This window comes from Erythrolamprus reginae, chromosome 1 (assembly GCF_031021105.1).
Source record: "Erythrolamprus reginae isolate rEryReg1 chromosome 1, rEryReg1.hap1, whole genome shotgun sequence".
NCBI lineage: Eukaryota > Metazoa > Chordata > Lepidosauria > Squamata > Dipsadidae > Erythrolamprus > Erythrolamprus reginae.
The window spans coordinates 310592264-310616044 of record NC_091950.1 but is presented as its reverse complement, the minus strand read 5'-3'; the positions used below and the strand labels follow the sequence as shown (position 1 = coordinate 310616044).

At 38.4% G+C, this 23781-nt stretch overlaps 1 protein-coding gene across 2 annotated transcripts in view; it reads right to left on the bottom strand.

Moving 5' to 3' along the window:
* The window catches only part of L3MBTL3 (L3MBTL histone methyl-lysine binding protein 3), a 136105-nt gene that overhangs the window by 28331 nt on the left and 83993 nt on the right, over positions 1-23781 (bottom strand). For both annotated transcript variants that reach the window (XM_070733494.1, XM_070733493.1), the window contains exons 12-17: positions 23400-23476; positions 21973-22058; positions 17659-17769; positions 16123-16237; positions 14787-14889; positions 5221-5355 (exon numbers count right to left, since the gene is read on the bottom strand). In XM_070733494.1, coding sequence (XP_070589595.1) covers positions 5221-5355; positions 14787-14889; positions 16123-16237; positions 17659-17769; positions 21973-22058; positions 23400-23476 — 627 coding nt within the window. The remainder of the gene's footprint in view (positions 1-5220; positions 5356-14786; positions 14890-16122; positions 16238-17658; positions 17770-21972; positions 22059-23399; positions 23477-23781) is intronic.

The window sequence follows — 23781 nt, the reverse complement described above, 5'->3', positions numbered from 1 at the left end:
GAAGTGTGGAAAGTGTTCTCACTGAGAGCTAGCAACTTGAGAGTGCAAAAAACCCAGGTTCAAATCGGACTTGGAAATCAGAAGTGTGGAAAGTGTTCTCACTGAGAGCTAGCAACTTGAGAGGGCAAAAAAACCAGGTTCAAATCGGACTTGGAAATCAGAAGTGTGGAAAGTGTTCTCACTGAGAGCTAGCAACTTGAGAGGGCAAAAAAACCAGGTTCAAATCGGACTTGGAAATCAGAAGTGTGGAAAGTGTTCTCACTGAGAGCTAGCAACTTGAGAGGGCAAAAAAACCAGGTTCAAATCGGACTTGGAAATCAGAAGTGTGGAAAGTGTTCTCACTGAGAGCTAGCAACTTGAGAGGGCAAAAAAACCAGGTTCAAATCGGATTTGGAAATCAGAAGTGTGGAAAGTGTTCTCACTGAGAGCTAGCAACTTGAGAGGGCAAAAAAACCAGGTTCAAATCGGACTTGGAAAGCAGAAGTGTGGAAAGTGTTCTCACTGAGAGCTAGCAACTTGAGAGGGCAAAAAAACCAGGTTCAAATCGGACTTGGAAAGCAGAAGTGTGGAAAGTGTTCTCACTGAGAGCTAGCAACTTGAGAGGGCAAAAAAACCAGGTTCAAATCGGACTTGGAAAGCAGAAGTGTGGAAAGTGTTCTCACTGAGAGCTAGCAACTTGAGAGGGCAAAAAAACCAGGTTCAAATAGGACTTGGAAATCAGAAGTGTGGAAAGTGTTCTCACTGAGAGCTAGCAACTTGAGAGTGCAAAAAACCCAGGTTCAAATCGGACTTGGAAATCAGAAGTGTGGAAAGTGTTCTCACTGAGAGCTAGCAACTTGAGAGGGCAAAAAAACCAGGTTCAAATCGGACTTGGAAATCAGAAGTGTGGAAAGTGTTCTCACTGAGAGCTAGCAACTTGAGAGTGCAAAAAAACCAGGTTCAAATCGGACTTGGAAATCAGAAGTGTGGAAAGTGTTCTCACTGAGAGCTAGCAACTTGAGACGGCAAAAAAACCAGGTTCAAATCGGACTTGGAAATCAGAAGTGTGGAAAGTGTTCTCACTGAGAGCTAGCAACTTGAGAGGGCAAAAAAACCAGGTTCAAATCGGACTTGGAAATCAGAAGTGTGGAAAGTGTTCTCACTGAGAGCTAGCAACTTGAGAGGGCAAAAAAACCAGGTTCAAATCGGATTTGGAAATCAGAAGTGTGGAAAGTGTTCTCACTGAGAGCTAGCAACTTGAGAGGGCAAAAAAACCAGGTTCAAATCGGACTTGGAAAGCAGAAGTGTGGAAAGTGTTCTCACTGAGAGCTAGCAACTTGAGAGGGCAAAAAAACCAGGTTCAAATCGGACTTGGAAAGCAGAAGTGTGGAAAGTGTTCTCACTGAGAGCTAGCAACTTGAGAGGGCAAAATAACCAGGTTCAAATAGGACTTGGAAATCAGAAGTGTGGAAAGTGTTCTCACTGAGAGCTAGCAACTTGAGAGGGCAAAAAAACCAGGTTCAAATCGGACTTGGAAATCAGAAGTGTGGAAAGTGTTCTCACTGAGAGCTAGCAACTTGAGAGGGCAAAAAAACCAGGTTCAAATCGGACTTGGAAATCAGAACTGTGGAAAGTGTTCTCACTGAGAGCTAGCAACTTGAGAGGGCAAAAAAACCAGGTTCAAATCGGACTTGGAAATCAGAAGTGTGGAAAGTGTTCTCACTGAGAGCTAGCAACTTGAGAGGGCAAAAAAACCAGGTTCAAATTGGACTTGGAAATCAGAAGTGTGGAAAGTGTTCTCACTGAGAGCTAGCAACTTGAGAGGGCAAAAAAACCAGGTTCAAATTGGACTTGGAAATCAGAAGTGTGGAAAGTGTTCTCACTGAGAGCTAGCAACTTGAGAGGGCAAAAAAACCAGGTTCAAATCGGACTTGGAAATCAGAAGTGTGGAAAGTGTTCTCACTGAGAGCTAGCAACTTGAGGGCAAAAAAACCAGGTTCAAATCGGACTTGGAAATCAGAAGTGACAGAAGGACTCGTGCCCCAAGAAAGCCGGTGACAGGGGCGAATCGGGCGGGCGGGGTGAAGAAGAGGAGGAAGCGGAAGCTGAACAAGCTGAGGAAGAAGAAGATGTTGGCCTAACGCTTGAGCGGCTTGCAGAACTGAACAGAGCTGCTGCAAATGTACAACGCATGGTGGAACTTTGGGATCCCAACATGACTCGCTCTATACAATTTAAGGCCTCCCTTGACAACACCTTTGCACCATACAGAGCCATGTTAGCCCAGAAAAAGAAACTGCGCCAACAACTGCCCATAACTATGTTTGTCACAAAAACCAAGAGGTCTGTCACACCATCACCTGCAGCGTCCATTGTAGACATGGTGATAGAAGAAGATCCCGAGTTATCCTAGTTATGCTAACCCCCCCCAAAAAATGTAAAAATGTAAATAAATATTGTTATTATTTTTATCAGGATGACTAAGTGTGTTATTCAATGTGTACAGTACAGGTACAGGTAGAGGTACAGTACAGTACAGTACAGTAATTAAGGGGATGGGAAATGGTAATTTGTGGGTTGAAAGTGTTGGGACTGAGTGGCATACAGAAGAATGAATCAATGACTGAGTGAATGAAATTCAAACACAGGTGAGGGCTGGGGGTTTTTATTCTGTCATTGTTTAAGTGCTTTTTACGAAAGGAGGGAAGGAGGGAAGGAAGGAGGGAGGGAAGGAGGGAAGGGAAGGAAGGAGGGAAGGAGGGAAGGAGGGAGGGAGGGAAGGAGAGAAGGGAAGGAAGGAGGGAAGGAAGGAAGGAGGGAAGGAGGGAGGGAAGGGAAGGAAGGAGGGAAGGAGGGAAGGAAGGAAGGAGGGAGGGAAGGAGAGAAGGGAAGGAAGGAGGGAAGGAAGGAAGGAGGGAAGGAGGGAGGGAAGGAGAGAAGGGAAGGAAGGAGGGAAGGAGGGAGGGAAGGAAGGAGGGAGGGAAGGAGGGAGGGAAGGAGAGAAGGGAAGGAAGGAGGGAGGGAAGGAAGGAGGGAAGGAGAGAAGGGAAGGAAGGAAGGAGGGAGGGAGGGAGGGAAGAAAGGAGGGAAGGAAGGAGGGAGGGAAGGAAGGAGGGAAGGAAGGAGGGAGGGAAGGAGGGAGGTAAGGAAGGAAGGAAGGAGGCGGGCATTCTAAAAGCCGAGAAGCCGTTGCCACAAGCGCTGCTGAAGGAGGACTCGTGCCCCAAGAAAGCCGGTGAGAGGGGCGAATCGGGCGGGGGGGTAGCGGCGAGGAGCCCGGAGGCGCTGGGGGGGGGGGGGTGGCCGGCATGAAAAACAACCATTGCCAGCCTCCGAACTTTCATCGCTCCACCATCTGCGCATGCGCGGCCATGGAAAAAGGGTGCGCATGCGCAGATGGTGTTTTTACTTCCGCACCGCTATATCGCGAAAAATCGATTATCGCGAGAGGTCTTGGAACGGAACCCTCGCGATAATTGAGGGATCACTGTATATATAGCAGCCAGAAGATATTATAACCCATTCATAGCTATATAAGCAGAAAATAGGGTCCTTTAAACACTCAGGATTCAAGGCCTGGCCACATAGTCAGATTTTCAAAGCCTTACGTATCATTTTCCATTTTCATTCACATCTCAAAACTATTTTTTTTTTTAAAAAAGTGCAAGTAATAAAAAGAAATTCAATCATAATTAAGAAATGCCTCCCAACTATTAAAGCAAATAATAAATCTGGGTCCTCATTTTACTGACCTCAGAAACATGAAAGACTGATGGAAGAGTCAGTCTTGAGCCAGTAAGAATCAAACTGCAGACAGTTGGCAGAATTAGCCTGCAATACTGCATTCTAACCACTGCACCACTATGACTCTGCTCTATTGATTCTCTATTTTAACGCAATATCATCACAGAGAGTTCACGAAGACTTGAAGAAATGTTATCCTTTAGATCTTGAGTTAAGTGTCTTGGTTATGCATGGCCATGGTCCATGGCCACGAAAGGTATTTAAAGGGGGTCCATGGTGAAAACCACTGCCTTAACATATATATTTACTCTCACAAAAAGAGAAACATAGAAACATAGAAGTCTGACGGCAGAAAAAGACCTCATCGTCCATCTAGTCTGCCCTTATACTATTTTCTGTATTTTATCTTAGGATGGATATATGTTTATCCCAGGCATGTTTAAATTCAGTTACTGTGGATTTATCTACCACGTCTGCTGGAAGTTTGTTCCAAGGATCTACTACTCTTTCAGTAAAATAATATTTTCTCATGTTGCTTTTGATCTTTCCCCCAACTAACTTCAGATTGTGTCCCCTTGTTCTTGTGTTCACTTTCCTATTAAAAACACTTCCCTCCTGGACCTTATTTAACCCTTTAACATATTTAAATGTTTCGATCATGTCCCCCCTTTTCCTTCTGTCCTCCAGACTATACAGATTGAGTTCATTAAGTCTTTCCTGATACGTTTTATGCTTAAGACCTTCCACCATTCTTGTAGCCCATCTTTGGACCCGTTCAATTTTGTCAATATCTTTTTGTAGGTGAGGTCTCCAGAACTGAACACAGTATTCCAAATGTGGTCTCACCAGCATTCTATATAGCGGGATCATAATCTCCCTCTTCCTGCTTGTTATACCTCTAGCTATGCAGCCAAGCATCCCCACTTGCTTTCCCTACCGCCTGACTGCACTGTAACCTAATATGTAACCTAATTGTGTGCCTCTGGTTGAAGGATATGTCTTCATTAAAATTATATATTATAAATATAAGTATGTGTATAATTGATATATGCCATCAACAAAAGACATTTATACTTATCAGGATTGAAATCACTCCAATTTGTTCTCAATGCCCAATAGAATTTGGGGTTGTTATTCCTTGAACAGCAATTCCCCATGGCTTTTATTTTCAAAATACAGAAAGATTCAAACACATGTTCTGATGACACATGGGATTAAGCCGTTCAAGAGGAAGAAAAAAGCCCAAATCCCCTGGGAATAACTAGAGCCTTATAAGAAAACTAAAGCTCATCTCTACATTTCAGTCTTAAATACATTTTGATAAGTCAAGAGAACTTCGAAATTCATATTTTTAAAAAAATGGGTCATGGCTTTTTGAGTCTGCCCCTGTATCCTGAAAAAAACACCACACAAGACAACACATGTGCTTCAGGTTCAGCCACAGTTAAACACATATAGTATAATAAAGTTTGAACACAATTTCATTGGCACAATTACTTGATTATAGGAGAGGCTGATCTTTCATTTATTTCTGACTTTCGATTCCAATGCATAGGTGGATTATTTAGAGGGATCTCTCCACTTAAGCGATCTTTGTTCAGGTTTATTTCCGAATATGGGCAGTTGATCAAACTGAAAATTAGAGATATAGAAGGAAAAACAGAATATTAGACACTAAAAGACTTCCTAGTTGAAATGAACATTATACTGGTCACAATTTCTCTGCAATTTTGTATTGCAGAGAAATACAATCTTTGTATACCATCAATACATACTTGACAAAACAAACAAACAAATAAAACAATTACTTGGAATTCATTAACAGACAGAAGCATAAATGCCTTGTGTCCCTAATAGCAGCATCACTTTCTGCCAAGTATATTGAAGCGCACAATGTTTCTTTTCATGGAAGCTTATTAAGGAGCATATTAATTTGGGATGGATATTTATAATTTAAAGACAAATATTTTCTTTATTATTAGAAATAAGAAAGCCATATTTTCAAGGGTCAAGGTTAAGGGAATGAGCAAAATAATGCATTACTTTGGGCAAAGTATAGCATTAGGATAGCAAAGGTTATGAATAAAAATTCTATCTATCTATATCCCACAATAAGGCCGAAATAGATCTATACTAGTCTCCCTTCATCACACACATATCTTACCTTGTTATTTTAGTTAAATGTTATTGCCCTATTGTACCATATGACAAGAAAAATATATGAAACAGAAGCCTTGCATTTTATAAGTTCTCCTAAGAGGAAAGAAAAATAATAAATATCATATCAGTGTGAGGATCACAGCCTATCTCAGTTTTTCAAACTTTCAGGTTATGGAGCTGTTCATTTTAAAAAACCACTTCAATCTGATCAAGAGGCAAAGCTCTTAATAGAAAACTGGCAATGTTCAAGTGAATAATTTTTTTTAGTCTTTCATGGAATCTTATTAAATGCTCCAGGAATCTGAAGGCTCCCTAAAAGACAGCTTAAAAATCTCATCTCTATCCTATTGTTCCATGAGATACTAATCTTCAGTATCTCTATTCCTCAATTTAGTTTCTTCAGATAAAAGCAACCAGCTTTTTCCCGGAACCTTTGAAAAGATAACCCTGTTTATGAAATCAGCAAAGATACCACAATATTACTGAATCCAAAAATTTTACTGCTGCCTACTTGCCTCCCTTCAATATTCTTTTCTGAAGTCAGGAAATTATAAAAATGAGTCCAAGTTAGCTTATGCTCAGTATCATGAAGGTTGGAAGCCAATTCTTTTGTTGTTTTTCTCATTTTTTTCCTTTTCTTTTTTTCTTTTCCCAGTTTAGTTTACATTAGCTTTTACCAAGTTTATAAAAAATTTCAGTAAGATTTTTCTTGTCAATACACTGAAGCACTTGATTCCATGAAATACATTAATTCTTTTCAACCCAAGAAGACCTTTCTTCATATAGGTTTTTTTTTAAAAAAAAACCCTAACATTTTACCTGCTGTTTCTTTTTCTCCCAAAGCTATTGACATTTTTCCACTCTCACATTTCACTAACTGTGACAAAATTATCAGAAGTCTCTTGAGAGTCCTAACCAAATGCCTATTCATTATGAAATGTTAGCCACAAAAGCAGTCTAGTTTGTGCTTAGCTCATTTTTAATAATCCATAACCCCTCAGTTTTTGAAGTTTAAATTAAAGCTGTGCATTCAAAAAAACCCCTTCATTCTCATATTAATCTATTTTTGTTCATACCATTTTTCTGCAATTATTTGAAGATTTAAGCATTATGCCTTCTTTTCAAGACACATTTATCATTTTACTGGCTTTCATCAGCCACAAAGAATCAATATATATTTTGTCACTTTCTTAAAAGTCAGTGGATCCTTTTCATCCTGATCATTTTATGCTTAAAAAGGTGTGCCCATTTATTTGTTTTCAATGATATGAATGAGGGCATCACTGGTTGATAAACAGATGCATGCAAAAAGACAATGTTAAATTCTTAGACTTCTAAGTCAGCAGGCCTGTGATGCTAAAGACTGATAAAGTGGTGGCTTCCTCCCCTTGGCACATTATCCATTCAGAAATTAGACCAGCTCCCACTTCAACACTCTTTCAAAAGGCCTTGAAGACTTGGGAACCCAAAGTGGGATGGGAGCCATCATACATATCTCCCCTATTTTTATCTTTTCTTCTATCCTTTTCTTTATTCATATTACTACTTGTCTATTCTCTTCAATGTGTATTGTGTATTGGACAAAATAAATAAATAAATAAATAAATAAATAAATAAATAAATAAATAAATAAAATAAATAAATAAGTGGCTCATTTGACTGTGTGTAGGGGTGGGGGTGGTATTATTGTTTTTTCTTTCTTATACTGTAGTTTTCTGCTTGTAAGGCATCCAGAGTCATGGTGAGCAAGTAGCTGGCCATATAAAAGGAAGGGAGGGAGGGAGGGAGGGAGGGAGGGAGGGAGGGAGGGAAAGCAACTAAGTTCATGACAAATAAAATCAGTATTGTACCACTAGACTTATGACTTTGGAAAGCGCCTTTGTTCTGCTGAAATAGCTTTCCTCATGAGGTGTAAAATCAACATGATAAACATGAATACAGCAACTCAGCCCACTGTGTGTATGCATTTGCGTGAGATTCACATGTCTATATGCACAAACATGTATGCAGTCTTGAATATACGTACCCTGAGGCCAAGGTATGCCACCCCAGAGAGGGGCGGCATACAAATCAAATTAAATAAATAAATAAATAAATAAATAAATAAATAAATAAATAAATAAATAAATAAATAAATTTTCCATTCTGTCTATCCTTTGCAGCTAACCAGTTTTTGGGTTTTTTTAAAGCAGTGAGTAAAGACAGGCTCCAAGCCTCTATATAACAAGCCTTTTATTAATAAGTGAATGTTAATTTATTTACTCCATAAACTGAGCCAGAGCCTTTGAACAAAATGGGATTGGATATCCCTTTCAAGTAAAACAAGAATATTGGATGTTTGTGAAGAATAAGAAATTATACAATTCGCTTGACAGCAATTTTGCTAAAGAAGGGATTTTTCAGGCTTTTAGGATTTAAATTTAAGTAAGTACTACACAGATCTTAAGCATGCTTAATAGAATAACAGAGCTCTCAATGTTATCTCCTAGTTTCAATGCAATACAAGGCAAAAGAAACACATTATTTCTGTATTAACTGTTTGAGAACTTTATTGCAGTATACATGCACTGTACATTTCTAAGAGCACTAAGCAAAACTAAGAAACACTAGAAAAATGCAAAATGAATGCATTAAATCCTTCCAAATGAAAATAGAAAATAGGAACAAATGTGAGGGTAAAACCTCTTACCTCAGTATATTCGAATCTATGCATCAGCCTTTCTCCTATACCTGTTCCTGACCCATCCAACCTCATTGAAATGTAGACTTAATTTCTCAAAACAAAGTGAAATTTCAACATCTACATGAAATTATTGAGATTTCTATCTTATGCAATGTAATTCCATCTTAATGTATGCCTATTAGGGTACATTCAAAGTGACAATAATGTATTGTGTTGTGTTCCATTCCATTCCATTAGTTATGTTAAGAGGTCACCAATTCGTTGATTACACTCCGATAGATAGAAGACAAAAAGAAAAATCAATCCACTACTATTGTAGCAATGTTAATTAGAATGCTTTGTCCATTATCTGTCTCCCTTGGATTGAATGGCGTTCTTCTAAAAGGTTATACAGTATTTGCATTTTGAAAGTGTCTTTTCAACTCGATGTAGAGATTTTGATTTACTCAGATTAATAGTATATCTAAAAGTCTACCAAATGAAGTCTTGTTATTCCATGTTTCCCTAAAAATAAGTTTGGATTTTATATTATTATTATTATTATTATTATTATTATTATTATTATTATTATTATTATTATTAGGATTTGTATGCCGCCCCTCTCCACAGACTTGGAAAAAAGATGCATTAAGATTAATTTCCCATTAGGCCTTATTTTTCTGGGAATACAGGTACTAAATGCATCCATTTGGCTGATGATCTCAACTGAGGCTTATTTTTGAGGTAGGGCTTATATTACGAGCATCCTGAACTATCATGCTAAGGCTTATTTTCCAGTTAGGCCTTATTTTCATGGAAACATGAAAGCTTTCATATTGCTGGTTTACTGTTAGGAGATTCCCTTAAAACATAGTACAGGAATAAGATCAAAATGAGAAATTGGAGAGGATAATGAGAAAAATAAAAATCAATATTATAGCAGGATCCAATCTGAGTCAGCCACCAGGACCAGAAGTTTAATCTTCCAAGCTTTCAGACTCAAACTGAAGGGAATTTCTCTCTAGTAGTGTGTGCTTTGGGTTTTTCTGTGTGTGGTATTTATATCCACAGAATACAGAATACACAGAATAGCCCAAAGCACCCATTCTCTTGGGATAAATTCCCTGAGGGTGGGCTCTAGTACAAGTCCAAAAACTCAGAAGACAAGTTGTATAATTAAAGCCTAGCTGCTGTTATGTCTTGCTGAAGTCTCAAGCAATGTTCAGTGAGTATCCTTTTCCCACATGCCCCTATCAAATATGGTGAAGAAAATGGCAGTTAACGGAATGTTTAATAATGAAGTTTAAATGTGGAATGCCCCCCCAAAAGGTCCATTTTCCCCCCAAAAAATTTAAATTATGCCATTCAGGTAATCATTGACCTACAACTACAACTACAACTGTTCAATATCATATATGAGACATTTAGCAATTGGTTTGCATTTACAATCAATTTCAACATCCTGCAATCAATCTTATGGAGGGTTTATGAGGTGGGGTTTGTTTGTTTGTTTGTTTTTTAAAAAACAATCATCGGATGAGTTTGATTTGGAGCTACATTTAACAAGCATTGTAAAAACGGTTGTAAAGTCTAGTCTAGTCACGACGACTCGACCTACAACTGAAATGACTTATGAGGAAAATTCTGAGTTCAATACAAAGATTACCTATATTCAATCTTGTATGTTGGTTCTTGTATATGCTATTGCTAACTACAGGTGGGTCCAGCCACTTGAAAATATTCTTATTTTTGTCATTTTCTCTTTGTGAATAATTTACACTTACATATACTGTAGATTGTAGGGTTAGTATGTGTGTCTGTAATAATAATAACTTGACAATAACTTATTAAATAACTTTAGCAACTTAAGTTACAAAACAATTGGCACGTCTACTCTACTCCATATAGCATATAATATGGAGTTCTCACAAAGAAACACAAGATAGTGAGTAATTCATCTGTATGCAAATTTGAGTCTTTTTTATTACTATAGAACCCCGAGGTCCCTATTAACATTTGCATTTAAAAAGACATTCAGTTTATTACTGTCATACTTTGTCACTGCTCATTTTCATCCAACTTAAGCATAGTGCTATCAGAAAATGACTGATCAACCTGCTTTCAGACATTTACTTGACAACATAAATGCACCTTGTCATGAATATTTCCAAAAGTATATTTAAGTAAAGTTTCAACAGAGATTTTTTTAAAAAGAGTAGACTGAAGCCTGATGTGAATGACTGTGCCCATTTTATCCTGCCTCTGTTAATTCAAATGGAATTTTGATTTGAGAGTTCAGGGACAAAGTGGATTTGCTCAGGGAGAAATATCAATATTATGTTAGTTCCCTGAGTGCTACTTTCACTCTTATATTTCAATGCTTTTCGTAGAGCAAATTTATAACCACTTTAAATTACAAACCACAGTAGCAGAAAATACAAGTTATAACAGCTATTTTTTGGTTTAAATAAAAGCATGCTTTTAGTAGTTTAGTTCCTCATTCTTAGTCATAGCAGCCACCCTTCTGCTGTTATTTCCTACAACTAATAATCAAAAAATACAATAATAAAAGTAGTATGTATTTATTGACTGCCTCTGCACATGCTATTTTCTATGCCATCTTAAGGAAAATATCTAAGCCCACAATTTATTAAGAGGTACCGTATATACTCGAGTATAAGCCGACCCGAGTATAAGCCGAGGCACCAATTTTTGCCACAAAAACTGGGAAAACGTATTGACCCGAGTATAAGCCGAGGTTAGAAAATGCAGTGGCTACTGGTAACTTATAAAAATGGAAAACAATAAAATTACATTAATTGAGACATGTTTTAGAATATTTATTTTAAAGAAAACCAGTAAACTAGCTCTGTAAATTTAAAAGAGGGTAAACAAATTAACAATATTAACAATAAATTAAAAAGTAAAAAAAGTAGCTCGGTCAGGAACAAAGCTAAAACCTAAGAGTTAAAATCCTTCAAAACTGGATTCCTTCTCATCATTAATTGGATTTACATTATTGTTCTGTTTTTATATATGCTGTGAGCCACCCTGAGTCCTTGGAGAGGGATTGCATACAAATCCAATTAAATAAATAAACAAACAAACAAACAAACAAACAAACAAATAAGTGTATCCAAAGAAGAGCTTCAGCATTAGCTGCTGTGAGGTTATCAGCATAGAAAACCAAATAGATAGATAGATAGATAGATAGATAGATAGATAGATAGATAGATATAGATAGAAAGATAGACAGACAGACAGACAGACAGACAGAAAAATAGATAGATAGATAGATAGATAGATAGATAGATAGATAGATATAGATAGAAAGATAGATAGACAGACAGACAGAAAAATAGATAGATAGATAGATAGATAGAAATAGATAGATAGATAGATAGATATAGATAGAAAGATAGATAGACAGACAGACAGACAGATAGAAAAATAGATAGATAGATAGATAGATATAGATAGATAGATAGACAGACAGATAGAAAAATAGATAGATAGATAGATAGAAATAGATACAGATAGATAGATAGATAGAAAGAAAAATAGTTAGATAGAAAAATAGATAGATAGAAATAGATACAGATAGATAGATAGATGATAGATAGATAGATAGATAGACAGATAGATATAAAGATAGACAGACAGATAGAAAAATAGATAGATAGATAGATAGATAGATAGATAGATAGATAGATAGATAGATAGATAGAAAGAAATAGATACAGATAGATAGATAGATAGATAGATAGATAGAAAAATAGATAGATAGAAAGATAGACAGATAGAAAAAGAATTCCTGTCTAGCTCTGCCTCATAACACATTATTAGATCCTATCCAAGCAAGGACAGCAACTACCACAAAATACCATTTTTTAAACAGTTTAAATCCTTTCAAAGGAGGGGGAGGAGAATCTGACAGCAGGGGGCCTTTTTAATCCGACTCACCATTGCAAATGGCTGCCTTCTTTGCTTGAGCTAGGGAGAGGAACTACGGCGTGCCAGAGGGGACAAAAGCTGGTGCCTCCTCGCTCTGGCTCAAGCAATGGCACCCTCGTGTGGTGACTTTGTCAATGACCCGAGTATAAGCCGAGGCTGTGTTTTTCAGCCCATTTTTGGGGCTAAAAAACTCGGCTTATACTCGAGTATATACGGTAAATGAAACCCAGTAAGCCTAATTCCTCAAAACTATTAATTTAGCCAAGTGGGTTAGTTACAATCAATATAAATGCCTGGTCACTGAATAATTCAAATACAAATAAAAATGTATTTAGGTAAAAGGTAAAATCTGTATTCTAGTCAAGATCCATCCAAGGGGAAGAGACAGCCCTGATAGAAAAGCAAATGCAGTTAGACTTTTTTAACCCTGCTGTTCTGTTCGGGTCGTATGTGACCCGAAGCCAAGTTTGAGTCCCTGTAAAAAATTTTCCCTGCATATCTGAAACTTGAAATTTCATGACTATTCATCATTTCAGGGGTTCTCTCTATGAGAATTTTTTTTGGGGGGTGGGGGGCTTAGTTTTTGCTGGGCAAAAAAAGTTACAAATCTTCTGTTCCCGGGTCACCCTGACCCGGACCGAAAACTCTTCATTTGCAGTGCTTATGTTTGGTCTTTTTGAAAGCTTTTTTCACTTGGAAAGTAGTCTGAACATTTCTTCACACAATGATATGAAAATTGAAATGAAAAAAGTAAATCTTATTGGTTTATTTTGCGGATATAATGCACGCCCCCCCCCCCCCGTTTTTGTGAATTTTTTTTCAATTTATGGATAGTTTTGCTTGCAAAATGCATTTTATTTTACTAAAGTTGGTGTGGGATTGGTAGCTTGAACATTTCTGAATATAAGAAAAATATAAAGGAACTGAAAAAAATGATTCTTATTGGTTTTTTAATATCAGAAATAAGCCCCCCCCCCTCGGCTGCTTGCAACCATTTTCACTTTTTATTTTTTTATGCTCCAAATCCGAAATATTCTTTAAAATCTTAGGCATTCATTTACTCAATTTAACAATGCTGATCATCAAAAAATATTTTTGGGGTGGTGGCTAATATTTTTCTGGGCAAAAAAAAATCATAACTTCGAGTCTGTTTCTGTTCGTATATGACCGGACCAAAAATAATTTTTTTAGGTATTTGAATTTGATCTTTTTGAAAACCTTTTCAACTGGAAAACTAGTTTGAACATTTATGAACATAATGATATGAAAATTGAACTGGAAAAATTGAGACTTATATTTTTATTTTGATCAAAAAGCCCCTCCCCCCATCCTTTTTGAATTTCGTGTCAATTTCTATTTTTTAAGGCTACAAATCCCTAAGGAATTTCCCCCCAAAAGGTTTGATATACTAAATTGAACATTTCTGAATATAAGAAAAATATAAATGAACTGAAAAAAATGGTTCTTATTGGTTTATTTTTGCCACAAAAGGTCCCCCCCCCCCCGGCCTTGCTATGTGCCATTATTGTCACTGTTTATACATATTTGTCTAGAAATATTTGGAATATCCTTTTGAAAATCAACCACATTGTAGCCAGAGAACTAATTTTATGAAACAAATCCATTTTACTAAAAAAAAGTATGTAAGTTTGAAATTAACAGCATAATTTTTATATAAATTGAAATAATTGAACATGGGGGGAGGCATACATTTATGTGCAAAATAAACCAATATGCATCAATTTTTCCAGTTCAATTTTCATATCATTATGTTCAGAAATGTTCAAGCTACCAATCCCACACCAACTTTAGTAAAATAGAATGTATTTTGCTAGCAAAACTATCCATAAAGTGAAGACTATTTAAAAAAAATACTATATTGTGGGGCTACAAGGTTAAAGCTTTAATGTCAGTACAGACTGAGATTTTGATTTTCATTAAGGAATCAAACTAACAGCTCCACACAAAATAAAGGATATATTCAACAGGCAGATATACCTAACTAAATGCTAAGGAGAAATCTCATGCCAGGGAGCTTCATATTAGTTAAAACAGTATTGATCTATGGTGAGCACTCTCTTAATCAGTGTTATATTCTGGTCACAATAAAGTCATACAACTGAGCGAGGATCACCATAACTATCTAAATAAATGGATACTTGACTGTCCTTTTTCTTCACAACAACATCTTTATCTCATGGACAGCAATTAAATCAAATTCACAGCCTTATTTTAATGGGGCATCTCTTGCTGAGTTACTGAAGCACCAGTTCTTGATAACACATACCTGTGATGGCCCATATGCCTGGCTCTTTTTATGTGTCCAACTCCCCTGCAGCCTGCTGTAGGGCACCCTCCTTGTTCTAAAGCTTCTACTAATTCCAGTGGACCTAGGCAAACGATACAAAAACCACCTTCAACATTAGTTTCATATTTACTCAAAGCACGGGGGTGGGCAATTAATTTTCCTAAGGCTAAGCTGACACATGAGAAAGGGTCTGGAGGGCCACATCATCCTGTCCACCTGCCCCAAGTAAAAGGTTGGATGGATGTGGGCAGGGGTGGGCTGGACCCTGAATGGTGGTGAACGCGGTTCCGGTGGTGGCAATGTAACGCGTAGGCTAGCTCCGATGGTGCCGCCGGGCGTGCACGCTAACCGGCACTTCCCTGGACCTCCGCCTGGCCTGCCCTGCCGCGAGGGCTGCCTTCCCCCACTGCAAGCCCCTTGGCCCTCGCGCCAGCTCCCCCCCACCGCCTGGGCTCATGCCGGCTCCCCCTCACTGCCTGCGCTACCACCATTTGCCTCGCCGCCCATACTTCCACTGACTCAGCTCTGTCCCACCGCCCGCGCTACCACTGTTCACCCCGCCAACCATACTCATGCCAGCTCCCACCACCACCTGCACTGCCGCCGTTTGCCCTGCTGCACGCACTCTCGTCGGCTTCCTCGCCACCCGCGCTCGTGCCGGCTCCCCCCCACTGCCCGTGCTGCCGCCGTTCACCCCGAGAGCAAGAGGCGAACAGCGCCAGCGCGGGCAGTCACTTACCTTATTTTTATGTTTATGGGTTTTGAAATCTCGCACGCATGTGTCCTCGCGTGAGATTTGGCTTCTGCGCATGCACAGAAGCTGAACTTTGCGCAAGGAGTGCGCGCTCCCGGCCTATTCTGGTAGGGCTGGGAATGATGGCCCGCTCCTGGATGTGGGCCATAAAATGCTCAAGTCTACACTAGAATACAAATGATTAAACACCCCCCCCCCTTTGATCTCTTCTTAAATACCAAAGAGAGTCCAAGTGAACATAAAATATTTTCATTATATTGCAACAATATGACTGCCTATTCAGTAAAATCTACAACTTTGAAGAAATCCACCTGGAATTCTTGTTATGGCTTAGTAAACATGTATACATTTTTTCTTCTTGAAAATTAGAATACCTAAAAAATTAAGATGCTTCAATTATCAAGTGTTTCCCTAGATATCCAGTGATTTCCATTGACCTTGCAATCACTCTATGAATGATTTACTACACAACTTGGCTCTGTCACAGCACATTATTTTGTCAAGGCAGAAGAAAACAGACTGGTAAATATTTATTGTATTTTTGCATTTTTATTATCTTACTAAGAGGAGGCTGAAGAGGATGTCCAGTTTTTCCACACCAGCCTGCAGGATGTATGTCTGGGTTATCTGCATCAATCCAATAGTCATAAATACTATCCCAGCCATCAAAGTGGATCTAAAACACAAAAGTGTAGAATGTTGAGATCCTTGTTGTTTCGGGCTACTTTCATTTTTTAAATAAAAATTAGGGTTTTTTTTTTACATTATAGCTTTATAAAGAAAGAAAAATGACACAAAAGCACATCATGTTCGTACTAATTATGGTAGATTGCCAAAATAAAAAGAACAATTCCAGTTATATTTTAACAAACCCTTTAAAATTTTTAATGCATGAGTTTAAATTTCTCAGATGTTTCCAAATTCAATCTTCAATGATGTTTGGCTCCTTGAAGCAAACTACCTTGTCAACTTAAGCGCAGCCTGATTTAGCAGCTGGCAATTGGATCTGGCTCCCAGAATACGTCTATCAATTGTTCAAGGCTGCAGGGATCGGCATTGCCCATCACCACCCATCGCTGCTGCCGCCTATTGCCATCGCCACATGCTCCATTTTCCCTATCACCTGAAATGGGCTGAAAATGGGATGCACGGAAGCCAAATATGGGGCACCCGGAAGCAGCGATAGGCATCAGTGGCGATGGACTGCAATGATGCCAATGGGCAGTGGCAATCCCCACAGTCTGGAACAATCCGATAGGCTGTATTCCGGGAGGCATATCCAACCACCAATCAGTTGCTCGTGCTAAATCAGGCTGTGCTGAAGCTGACCAGGCTGTTTGCTGTTTGCTGCAAGAAGGTGAATTGCTGGGAGGCAGAGCCAGATTTTTTTTCTTGTTTTCCTCCCCAAAAGTTAGGTGCATCTTATAATCTGAAGCATTTTATAGTCCAAAATATATGATAAATTCTGGTTATCAGAAAGATAAGTCATGATGATGTTGACTGACTTTGTAGGTCTGAAATCACAAACCATGGTTAATTTATCAAATTAACAAACTAAGGTGTCACCTCCTTCACCTTAGTATAGTAGAGGAAACAGCTGGTACAATCACATTTGGATTAACAGTGAAAACAGTTGATTCTTTCTTCAACTATTGACAGCACAAATTAACAGTGCAATTATGAGTGAAGTGTAATATGGTATCTCTACAGGATGGAAACCTCACAATCCATACAAACCATTAAAGACAGAAAGAAACTGCTTTGGTCTTGATTATGTTTATATTGGAGATTTAGAGTGCAAATTTATAGTGTTTCCTTGTGAATGTGTGAGAGCACCATGTTTCATCACATGCTGATGAATTAAAGCTGGTAAATAATATGTCTGAAATCAGTCCACCACAATTTTTTTAAAAAAAACAACACTTTCATACTTAATGATGGAATTTAAAATTGTTATAGACTTTATCTGATTGGGGGACAAATTCAAAAGGATGAAGTTATGTTTCTCCTATTCAATGAAGTGAACAGAGAAACCAAAGAAGTATTGTGTATAATACTATTATCATTTATAATTGTTCAGCAGGTAATAGAAATTACTTTAATTCTGTGATCTTCTGTTTCAACCACAGTAGCTACTCTGATAAGTGCAGGATTCCTCTTGTCAACAGCTTCAAGTTTCATATTCTTCTGAAATCCATGAGAAAGTTTCTACAACAGAGGAAAGCACTTTTAGTTTAATTTGTATCTATTATTTATACCACAATGTTCTATGCTGAGGATAGTATTTACTGGAAGAAGCTCGCTGTTCTATGCACTTCACAAGAAAGGAACCAATGATGATGAATTCTATAAAATGTTTAACTATATAAAATTATGATAAAATTGATTGACAATTTGGGATCCCTTGGATTAAAAAAAAACAAAAACAAGTAGTAACTGTGACCAATAGAGACCTGGCACAATTTAACTCTGTGTTCCAAGTTGGGACCTTTTCTGAAATGGGAAGTATTACTCACTCACTCATACGTTAGTGATTTCTTAATTGGACTACAATATTGGAATACAGCAATGGTGAAATTCAAAAATTTTCCCTATCTGTTCTGTAGGCATGGGTTTGTGGGTGTGCGTTATGGGGAGGGGAGGTCATGGGGTCAAGTGGGTGTGGCCAATGTTAAAAAAACTTTAAAAAGTATTTTTAATTGTCGCAACTTGTAGTAAAAAAATGCTTTAAGAAGTTTTTTTTAAAGTTCCAATGATCACACGGCACAGCTGATTGTTACAGCTGATCATCATAACTATTAAAAAAACTTTTAAAAGCATTTTTACTACCTATTTGCTGGAAGCAGTAGTAAAAAAATGCTTTTTTTTTAAAGTCTAGATGATCGCGCAGTACAGCCGATTGTCACAGCTGATCGTCGGAACCTTTTAAAAACTTTTTAAAGCATTTTTTTTTACTACCGGTTCTTGTGAACCGGCTTGAACCAATACTATTTCACCCTAAAATACAGTCTAAATGGCCCTTGAAGAGCATTTGGAAGCTGCAATTGTTCCAAAATACAGTAAGCCAAGTTATATGTGCATTTCATGGTACCCACATAACAATTTTATTCTAGGAGTTACAGTGGTTGATTTCTGGTTGCTACCTATCACATTTAAAAATCTGATATGATTCAAAGTTTGGGTTTCTGCAGAATCATCTTCTCCTAGCAACATCTGTCTTTCTGATAAGATGTAGGAGACTGTGTCCCTCTATCAAAGACTGCCATCTTCAGGGACCATGAAATTATGTCTTCTCAGTTGTTGCCTCTTCCCATCAATGAATATCAGCTCCAATACCAAAATAGCCACTCCCTCAAGGCTTTCAGGAAATTAGTGAAAATTGTGATTGTTTATCAAGCCATCGAGGCTAGTTCATTGTAATTATCCTTCCCAAAGTAAGAAATTGTTTTATTCTTTTGAATATTTCTCCATTTTATATTAACATTTATGTAATTATAATATACAGTGGTACTTCTACCTAAGAACGCCTCTACTTACAAACTTTTCTAGATAAGAACCGGGTGTTCAAGATTTCTTCTCAAGGACCATTTTCCACTTACAAACCCGAGCCTCCAAAACTGTAACCGGAAAAGGCAGGAAGAAGCCCCTGTGGAGCCTCTCTAGGAATCTCCTGGGAGGAAACGGGGCCGGAAAAGGCGGGGAGAAGTCTGCATGGGGCCTCTCTATGAATCTCCTGGGAGGAAACGGGGCCAGAAAAGGCGGGGAGAAGTCTCCATGGGGCCTCCACCCTCCCTGTGATTTCCCCAATCACACGCATTATTTGCTTTTACATTGATTCCTATGGAAAAAAATAGTTCTTCTTACAAACTTTTCTACTTAAGAACCTGGACATGGAATGAATTAAGTTCATAAATAGGTGTATCACTGTGCATTTAAAAAACCATGTTTAGATATATTGCTCTTAATCTGGTTGAAAGCCATATAAGCCAAGTAAATAAATAAAAATAAGCCAAGTATCTAGTACAGTGATGATGAACCTTTGGCACAGGTGCCACAAGTGGCACGTGGAGCCATATCTGCTGGCATGCGAGACATTGTCCTAGCATTTTTACCCTCCCCCGGCTCCAGGGAAGCCTTTGGAGCCTGGGGAGGGCGAAATATAAGCCTACTGGGCCCACCAAAAATTGGGAAACATGCTGTTTCCAGTCTCCAGAGGGCCCCTGGGGGGGGGATTGTTTTCACCCTCCCCAAGCACTAAATTATAGCTGTGGCCACTTGCACATGCGTGATAGTACACTTACACACTATTTTGACACCCGAGAGAAAAAAGGTTCGCCATCACTGATCTCGTAGTTAACAAGTCCTCTTTTCTCTTGTGTTTGTTCAGGAAGCAAAGTGGTAGAAGTAAACTTACATTTAGTGACAAAGTTATGACAACAACGAAAAGGAGTATTGGTCTTCTCGTAGGGTGAAACTAACCTCCAAGAATGGATGACACCAAAGGTGAAATGCTCCCGGTTTGCTTGTGCCTGTCGGTCATAGGAGAGCCAGTCGCGAAGGGAGTGTGAGGTTCTGCCCACCTGCCTGGACACTACCATTTGCATTCGTTTACCTTCTGCACATGCACAAAGCCTTTTGTACATGCGCAGAGAGTAAAAGAATGCAAATGGTGGCATCTGGGTGGGTGGGTGTAGCCTCATACTCCCTTCGTGACCGGCTCTCTTACAACTGGCAGGCACAAGCAAACTGGGAGCATTTCACCCTTGGATGACACCATCCCTTCAGCCAATAAGGACTGAGTCTTTCAAATTGTATATCTTCATCCTCTTGCCCTAATTCCCCCTCTTTGACGAAGACTCGGCATGTAGCTCCCAAAGTCAGAACAAAGCAGAAGATAACAATTTGATGTCCTGATGTCCAGACCAGATAAACTTTGGGCAGGATTGGAGGTTAGCTCCACCCTATGAGAAGAGGCATATCAGGTAAGACCAATGACCCTTCCCCATAGTGAGTTGAACTAACTTCCAAGAATGGGACCTACCAAAGCAATCTGTCTATTGGAAGTCTGGCTGGCTTCCCCAATCTATGGTAACACATGTTGGAGAATTTTAGACCAAACGCCACTTCAGGCGATGCAAAAACGTCAATTTTGTAGTGGCAGATAAAGGGAGTTGGTGAAACCCAAGTGGTCGCTTGGCAAATCTCCTCGATGGATTCTTGAGTAGACTACTCCGCCATCATTCCAGTGCTACGGGTTGAGTGCGCTGTCACCCAGGTTAGTTGTGGCAAAGGACTGCAGGTCATAAGCCTTCATTATTATGCTATGCAGCCAGGGCCCCAGGGTGGAGGAGGATGTCTTTTGTCCCAAGGAAGTGGGTGGAAAAGAGACGAAAAGCACCTCTGTTCTATGCAGCGTAGAAATGCGCTTGAAGTAAATATTCAGAGCCCTCCCAAAATTAAGTGTGTGCCACTGTCTCTCTAAAAATTGCTTTAAAAATTGGGCAGGACAATTTCCTGGCCTCTGTGAAAATTAGAATTTATTTTGGGACAAATGTAGAGTGCAGTTGATCAGAATGAAATATACAGAGATCCCTCACCCTAACCAACAAGGCAGCAAGCTCAGAGATCCTGCTAGCAGAGGTAACTGCAACTAGAAATGCCACTTTACAGGTGAGATGGTGAAGCGAAGTGGTCCTCAAGGGCTCGTAGGGCGCTCCTGTCAGTGAAAGAGCTTTGAAAGGTCCCACGTCGGGTACCAATGAATAACAGGAGGGCACAAACTCACAGCTCCTTTAAAGATCCTGCGCAACACGGAATGGAGTCCAGCGAACCGCAGGACAAAATGGACGAGAGCGCCACAAGTCCCTTGTTTAGCTGATGCTGAAAAAAATTGATGATGTTGGCAATAGACAGATCAACAGAGGAATACCCCTCCTTTGAGCAAAAAAAATTCCAGGTGGCCGAATAAATTAATTCTGTTGGCAGTCTGCTGAAGGCCTGGAGAGTCTGAATAACATTGTCTAGAATGTTGTGGCACTTTAGAGTGCACCACTCTGCATCAGGCAGTCAGTTGGTACCACCGGAGGTCCAGGTGGACCAACAATCCCTGGCTGAGCGACAACTCTGTTGGCGGGATTCTCCAAAGCTGACAGACTGACAGCAAACCAGGCCCTCCTGAGCCAATAGGGAGGAGCAAGGAGCAGTACTTTGGCCCTCTCCTCCCAGATCTGTCAGGGTGTTAGATCTGATCTGAGGACCAATTATCGCTGAATTCCAAAAATGGGGGGAAATATTACCTAAAGTCAAAGTAACAAGGTCATATGGTTAGATATTAATATCGATCACAGCAGCAATAGTAATGGTAGATAATAAGCAGAATAAATATGGAAAAAACCAATAGATGTTTCTTACCAGTTTAAAAGCTCTAGCAGGTGCAGGTAAAGAACTGGTTTCTTCCAAATATTTTTCCCAAGAAAAATGTTTGCCATGAGGGTAGTCTAATTGATAAATAATGATACAAGATTTAAATATATCATATACTGGATGTATTCAAAGCACTGTGTGTCAGACCTCAATTAAAAGAAATAAAGTAAACATGAGCTACGCTGCCTTGTAATGGGTGATCCACAACTCCTCACAGATTTAGTCAACATAGTTCATTGTTTCCCAACCTTGGCAACTTGAAGATATTTGGACTTGAACTTCCAGAATTCTCCATCCAGCATCCACTGGCTGAGGAATTCTGGGAGTTGAAGTCCAAATATCTTCAAGTTCCCAAGGTTGGGAAACATTGACATAGTTAATATAGAGGAGTTCCAGGAATTGCCATTCACTAATGTCTGTCTCAGAAGAAGTTCCTGAAGGCCTCTGATAGCAAAAAGGAGGCTGGGGGTGACGCACGCAAGTGAGGTGAGTCAGTGGATGAAAACCACCACCACCTCTGAAAATAAGACCTGGTGCCTTTTTTTGGTGGCAAAAGACTATATAAGATGGGATATTATTTTTGGGTAAACACGGTAATAGATATTCACAGGTAAAGACATTTCTTAGCAAACCTCAGCTGAACAATATTTCTGTAATGTATGTTTTATATTAAATACAGTATATTAAATGCTTTAAATAAACTGTATTAAATTATATTAATAATACTAATAATACTAATAATACTAATAATACTAATAATACTAATTTATTAGATTTGTATATGCCGCCCATCGCCGAGGATTAATTTATATTAAATGCTATAATGGGAGAAAAGTTGCTAATGCTAGTAGGTCTATTCCAAGTTTCCTATGTTGATAAAATGTGTCCTGTTAATAGGTAACAATTTTCAATGTATCACCTTTCCAAGTGACTCATAGTATGGCAATGAATTACGCCATTGATATATGTGGGCTAAATTACAGTGTTTATTCCTGAGAAACTACAATTAATTCACTTACAGGTTAAATATTTATAGCTTACGTAAAGGTTGTTCAATAAGTGGATCTGCATTCTAAATTTATAACTACAAAATGTTATTGGTAATTTATATGGTTTCTTTCTAATTATTAGTGTCTTCCTGGTAACTTTTTCATTTTTTCATATATCATTTGCTCACAAGAACGTCTCATTCATGTAAGTTCTGCGTGAAAATCTTTTTCTTTTTACTGACCCAGTATACAAAATGCATGTGAAACTAGCTTGTCACATCGTAATATCCGATCATGAATTCTTATTTGTTTTTACCTAACTCACTCTTAAATTGAGACATTTTTAAGTTGTGGCATACTAATAATTTTTCATTAAAAATGTTAAACGAGGGAAATACATTTCTAAAGTTATGCTTTTATACAGACCTGGAGGAATTACAAGTGTTTTTCTATGTTCTTTACACCATCCAACTGGATGAATATGTGGACTAGCTGCTTCACACCTGCAGGAAAAAATATTGTGTTAATTGTGTACCTTTCCTATAAATATCTTAATTGCAATTAAGATTTTTTTTTTCTATTATAGTTCAAGGCCAGTGGGGCACATATGACCATCTGGACTGCTTGTTAAATGTTGATACTGAATAAATTAATTATGATATTAAAATGCTTTTCCAGAGAGAGAACAAGAACATATTCAGGAAAGACTTAAATATATATTTGCTAATAAAAATATTTGATTTAAGAAAATCTAACAAATAAATTATATTTTTAAAGTTTCTAATCCAGAAAGAATGTCCTGTATGGT